General features: G+C 36.6%; 1 protein-coding gene across 1 annotated transcript; it reads right to left on the minus strand.

Moving 5' to 3' along the window:
- Positions 1 to 1667: 1667 nt before the first annotated feature.
- On the minus strand, positions 1668 to 4329 carry phpt1 (phosphohistidine phosphatase 1). Its single transcript, XM_062434758.1, has 3 exons — positions 3959 to 4329; positions 2379 to 2506; positions 1668 to 2119 (listed from the first exon to the last, which is right to left on the minus strand). Exons 1-3 carry the CDS (start codon positions 4122 to 4124, stop codon positions 2027 to 2029), a joined length of 387 nt encoding a protein of 128 aa, XP_062290742.1. The 5' UTR covers positions 4125 to 4329; the 3' UTR covers positions 1668 to 2026.
- Between the last annotated feature and the right edge of the window lie 2569 nt (positions 4330 to 6898).

The raw sequence follows: 6898 nt of genomic DNA on the forward strand, positions 1-6898 counted from the left end.
TGGAAAGTCTTTACTAGTTAACTCAGACTCCTCTCGGTTTCTGAGAGATAACAGGTGGACTTTAATTCACCCAGCATGCAACTGCAAGAACCGCCATAAAACAATTTCCTCCAAATGGCAGTGTTCAACAGGAACATCCATAGATAACTGTGCAATAACTGAAGTAAACCAAATTGGCAACAGTACAGCAGAGCAATCCAGCTTTTTGAGACCAAGACAAGGCTGTAAGAAGTGAATATCGACATATATATCCTTAGATCTCTATATAAAGCAAGGACTCTTGTCTGTCTTTATGTATGTCCTTTGCATATCTGGAGAACTGTTGCTGTGATCTACTTCATACATTTCATGTACATTGCTGGGGACCAAAGGAAGTGCAGTATTAAGTGTGAAGTTGTTTGAACTCTCAGTTCTGGAGAACTATATATATGTGGTCCGAGGTGGAATTACATCCGTAGTGATAATGACTGTGAATGAAACTTGCAGCATACGTTCAAGACTTACTGCATGTGTCTCAGATGCTTTCTGAATGGGCACTGCCGTTCATCTATTAAAAAAATGAAAAAGCAAAGAATCTCTCTGTATGTGTGTCCTTCATGTATCTTGTGAACCATCCATCCGATCATCTTCACACTTGGCAGATGTATTGCTGGCGACCCAAGGATGTGCAGTGTCAAATTTGGTACAATTTTGACATGTTACACGTTTAACAAGTGCTCAAAAAATGAACAGCAAGACACTCAGTGCTGAGTCTGAGTCACATCACAGTGGGCTGAGGCTTTTGGGCTCTGACTGGCTGAGCAGGAAAAAAGCTTGCACCCCGCTTAGTTAAAACACCCGAGAGAGGACAAGGAGACTAAAACAGAGGAAAAGGGAATAAAACTAGCCAACAACAGTGCAGACATTTTTGATTGGCAGCAGGGTCAACCAATAGAAGCCTGTAAACTGCTTCTATGGTTCAACCTCAGTCTAGTCTCACTGGTGAAGCTTCTGTCTGGATTTAAGCCATTTACTTTATTAATTCCCTATTGGTATAATAGATACACTTGTCAATTCATATTTGCATTAAAAACATTGTTCTCAAGAGATAATAAGCTCTGAACAGGCACATTTTGAATGCGCACTGCACTAGATAGCCAAATGACCACAAACAACTTCACAATTTCTGCCATTTCCTCTTAAGGTGATGATATGATAATGAGAAATAAATTTAACTTATGAAGGTGTATCTTATATTGTTCATACTACAGATAATATGACTGATATAAGATACAGCTCAACAGCAAATCTAGTGTCCTCTCACTTAGATCACTGGCAATAATACAAGTGTATTATAATTTCTAAATACTTCTAGAAGATCATCAAGTTCATCAAGTCTTATCTATATTTCATCCCACTTTAAACTGAGGTTACGACATTGATCAGCACTGTAAAGTTCAGAGGGTGCCAGGAATTTTTGCTGTTCGCTGAACGAAAGATAAGCAACGAGCTCTGCAACAGAAGGGACACAGAATGGACTCGACTGGAAACATTTATGAAACATACATCACAACACAGCATGTAAGGTCCTCTTTACAACTTATCTAAGTGATAAGCTGAACTTTATGAGACTATGTGACTCTAAAACAAGTCAGTGCATGACTGAATACCACTCTGCAAAACTGTCATAACCAGTTATTTATTTTATTAAGAAACAAGTTTAATGATGAGATTTTATACAACTTTAATTCCAAATTTGACTGTGATAATCATGCATGTATTTTAGGCCTAAAGTACATAATAATTAAAATGTGAAAAACAACATTGTTTGCTATACTTCAATCAATTTGTAACATAAAAACTCCAAAAAGGCTTGTTTTTTATTTAGACTTGCCAATCCTTGTCTTGAATTAATGTGGTATCAAAAAGTTCCTTATGGTCTCTGTATGGTTCATAATGATGTTGGTAAGCTCTGCCTTCTTGTGAGAGGTCACAACTAAGTACCAAGTCAGTCTGGGAAGGGCATCCAACAAAGGCTGGTCTTAGTTCAGTATCCTTCATTATCCCAGGTCACCTCATAGTCTGGATACCGAGCCTTCAGTTTCTCAGTAGATACTGCATGGTTTGCTCTTCCAAATCCCTGTAATGAAAAGTAGCATATCAACATTTCATTATGGTTACAAAACAACCACTTATTTAAAGTCAAACAATCAATATATTTATGTTAACATTAGATAAAATAATATCATGTAAGGTGTTCACTTGTATTAAAAAAATCCATCTAAAATTATCAGCCAACTCTTTTTTTGCTTTCAAGCCTCTTTTACCTTACAGCTTTGGTTTTATGGCACAATAACTGTCTTCATAACCTCAGTGTTTATTCAGTAGGAGGCTGTTACCATAGAGTATCCGTAGACGTGGATCTTCTTGGCCTGGGCATCATGTCTAATCCTGCCTCCTCCGATACACTCACAGTCCAAGTGTCCACCCTTTTCCAGCTCCTCTGAGACCTTGTCATAGATATCAGCTGCAATAAAAAAGAATGATTTCATTTATTTAAATATACTTGATGAAAAATAGACTTGAGGTATGGTAGAAAGAATAGTTTGAACAGCAGATTTTGACTACAATAAGTACATTTGGTTGTACAAACTTTTATGTTTGAATTGCCAGCTGTACATTAAATGTGTTAATTCAAATGGTTGCTTGTTGTGTAGATGTGCTGCCTCCATCTGGTGTTTCTTTTAACCATATTGTGTACTTTAGATACCCACTTATATGTATAAATGAATATACTGATAATATAAACAGCTTTTAATCCCTACAGGTCTGAGCAGTTTGTTGTGAATATATATAAACCCAGTAATACACATGTCATCGTGCATTGTGTTGTCCATTTATTTACATTTTTAAACATATTTGTTTTCTCTGGTGTTATTTATTGAATTTAACTTGAGATCCCCTCCCCCCCTTCACAAAACTCAACATGTACTTAAAAGTCAGAATAGAGTGCTGGTATCTGTTTTTGCTGCTATAACTTAAAAATGTCTCACAGACTAACAAAAGACAAAAAAACTTAATTATTGTTTTAGAAAAGACGGCTTTGGTTCTGGGTCGAAGTAAGATCGTCAAGACATAACGCTTTTGGTGCATGTTCGACCAGTACTAGGGTTAGGTTACAGTAAGGTTGACGTACAAATCTCGCAAACATTTCACAAATTGTCTCTCTGGCACAGATAACATTAGTGACCTCATCTTATAACGGCATTGTTCCCATGTAAGATGATGTACAGAAGGAAGACAAGGTAATGATTGCTGAAACATTTAAACACGACTGGCAACCTATGTTCTCTTTTTGTTCTTTGCAACATTCTTTGTCAAAAAAAAAGCTTCACTGTACGTTTTCTTTGACATAAGCTTGTTTGGCTCAATGAGCGACAATTTGTGTTTACGGATAGAATAAGACATAACAGCTATTTTACAGTTGTGTATTTCAAAATGTATCAGAGGGGCCCCTCAATAATGCTGTGCCCCCACTGTGCTGAGACTTTAGCTCCGCCCCTGCTATAGCAGCTCCAACTCACTTTTAATACAGCAGCACTGCAATTCCATCTATCCTACCTTCGGGAAGGCTTTTGTCACAGAGTGGATAAGAGAGGTGTTCATTTGACTTCATGCTCAAATTGGAGGCTTTAGTTTATATTGAGATGTTTCTGAAAGGTTGACACTCCTCATTTATGTCATAAGAGTAAACTATAGCTACACCTATTAGCATATCATTACACAACTCAACAACAACACCACTCCAAAATTAATTTGAATGAACATAAAGTTAGAAAGTTTTCAACAAAAACTAAACAAAAGTACTTGCATGAAGGTGTGTTTTACTGCATGGCTGTTGTATTAAGCTGCACTATTGTCAGCTGGTGGGGACCCTTCAACCTATTATGTATCCTCATACAGGAGCTGGCTGACTCACCGTGGTACTCCGCCCAGCCGTATCCTCGGACTATATCTACCTCCGCGTCGTCTCCTTCCTCTCTGCTGTGAACTCGGATCAGGACGTATTTAAACACACCGGACGGGTCTATGTCTGCCCCCGGTATGTTTGCCATGAGAGCTGCAGCCTTGGTCTGAGTGCACATCTTCCCCCCTGTATGTGTGTCTGCACTCTGCAGCCGTACTAACACAAACACACTGCTCCTGTTTTATCCACACACTCCTGTCCGCTCCGGAAGACACACGGCGTTAATTATCTGAGCTAGACGTTAATGGAGCAACGTTTAATGACTACAACCATGTCTATGACTACAACAGTTAGCAGTAACTCAGCTGTCACGCTTCTTCCGCCATGCAGCAACAACAAAACTACTTCCGATTAGTCTTCAAAATAAAAGCGCAAATCGGTTCTCCACCATGCAAATAAAGTAAAGGACAATCAATAATGCTTCAATTCAATTCACAGTAATGTTTTACTGTGCTATGTTTTTTTTTAAATTTGTTTTATTAATTCAGATATTACGGATGGCATAAGTTACCATGGTTAAACATTTCGACCGGTATGGAGGCTCTCAGGAAGTGATAATAGAGGTCAGTGTCTCTGAAAAGATACAAATTACTGTTTATTAACACAAAAGTATGTTGACAGTACACATATTGAGTATGTAGTGCATAGTGAGCGATTTCAGCCAAAGCGTTAGTGTAATCTAGCAGTGAGGTTGTACATTAAAATCAACAATTTTTGTTATCTGGAAGGGACTTTGCCATTGGATTAATTTACAATAAGTAAAAATTACACATACTGCATGTGCATGTTAACTTGTTAGTGCTAATTAAAAAAATATTAGTTCCTTGAATTATTTCCAGCTTTTATTCTGAAGGCAAATAAATTAACGAGTGGCACACTTCCGTAAACAAAAGTATTTTGGTAGTTGTAGTCCAAAAGAGGTTAAAGAATGAGGGAAACTTTTTTTAGCTGCTCAAACACAATGGTCCTTGTACAAATGAAGAAAAATAACATCCAGTTGGTTGTGCGAAGTGAAAGATACAACATCAACACATATAAATCAGTGTAAAGTCATGCAAATATAAAAGCTAAATTAACAATGGTTCTGAATGAAGAATTTAATGTTATTAAGAACATTTGTTTAATCTACTGTCAAATTGATTTAATAGGTTGAAAGCAACTCATAGACTGCAGCAATTACCAAGATTTACTGATTTGTGTACAAACAAAAGCACATTATGGCATTAGATAAATACTCCATAATATACATAGAAATTCAACATGTACAGTAGAAGGAGCTTTAATGGATCTGAAACATTTTAGTGGAAGTTCTTGAAAAAGGTGCCTAGCCACTGCAAACAATATTGCCACAATTTTGCCTCAAATGGCAAATACAAATAACTTTAGAAGGGTGAAAGTTTTTATGTTTCGCCTCAGACTTTGTCATCTGATAAAGCTTTATTGCAGAGGGAGTGGTAATGATAAAAGCTAGTAAACTACACAAGTAATATTGTGTAATCCAAACAATACAGAAGTTGTAAAATACCTTTGACAATATAACACAGTACAACAGTACCACAAGCATCAGATTAGAAATGATCACTGAGCTGGGATTAAAAAAGGTGTTTAACATGTCACCTTCAACTAAAACATTATAAACTTCAAAAAAGTGGTTTTCATAGAACAAGTACACATGAAGGGTATTGTGTTCTTGGAAATGGTTTTTCATTCTTATGTTTCTCCTTCTGCCCTCACTTTCATTTAATCTTAGTGTGCTTGTCTATGTCTTATTCTGCTATTTTCTTGTTTCATAGTGCTGTATCACTAAGCCAAATCCCTATGTACATTGTACACAGTCTCTGAACATCTCGTAAAATCAATAATGTTAGCTAGATTTGTGATGGTTAAAGTAATTTACTACACTAAAACCTGCATTAATGTCATTAAAGTACACTTGTGTTTTGTCAGATTTGATGTGCGCTTTCTTCAGTAACTTAAAAAACCATTCCTCTCTCAACTCTCAACAGGGAATGTGATATAGCTTAATTTAACCACTTAAGGTTAACCATCTGTCATTCTACATTTTGTCATGGACGGCGAAAGCTGTATTCTATCAGATATCAACCCGCATAACGAAAGTACAAGTTAAGATCTCCATTACTGACTATTGACTTCAGGAAGAGTCATGGCTCAGTGTTTGCCTCAAAATCAGTCAAAATGACTTATTAACCCCCTCTGTGTGACACCAGGTTTAGTAATTACTCAAACTCTGCTGTAGAGTCTTCACAGACTAAAGTGAGAATAAAAAATGCTACTTGAAAAACCTCTTTGAATGCAAACATTTAGAAAATTGTGATAACTCAAGAATAAGAATTACATTCAGACCTCCCTTGTAGTGCTGATGGCACCAGGGAAATGCTATGTTTTTAAACCACTTGGGCAGTTAAACAGTGTTTCAGTCTAACACATTTTTCATTGTGTTGGCTCTGTACTCCTGCACATTGTATTTGAAATGAATAGACTATGAGGGTACTGCACTAAATTTTATGATGCAGAGACCCCCAATTTTAGGGTATTAGGGTAAGTAATTAGACAAGTTCTCATAAGTCTATGTAAAGTCATTGTATTTATATAATTGGTGTAAAATACTTTGAAATCCATGAACATACAGCACAGTGTCTTATAATCATTGTCCTGCTGAATTAACCTAAAATCATGGGACTTTATAAACAGAATCACGGCTCTTAAAATGTTCATCAATTATACTGTTGGCACCATAAATTTAAATTCAAAGCAGTTCTTCTACCTCATTGTCATATCTTTATTTCAAATCTAATGTGTTGTACTGCAGTGCCAAAACAAACAAAAATATGTCCAACTGTTTTCTGACTGCACTGTGCATTGTTGCAGTAT

Source organism: Scomber scombrus, chromosome 15 (genome assembly GCF_963691925.1).
Source record: "Scomber scombrus chromosome 15, fScoSco1.1, whole genome shotgun sequence".
In the NCBI taxonomy this organism is placed as follows: domain Eukaryota; kingdom Metazoa; phylum Chordata; class Actinopteri; order Scombriformes; family Scombridae; genus Scomber; species Scomber scombrus.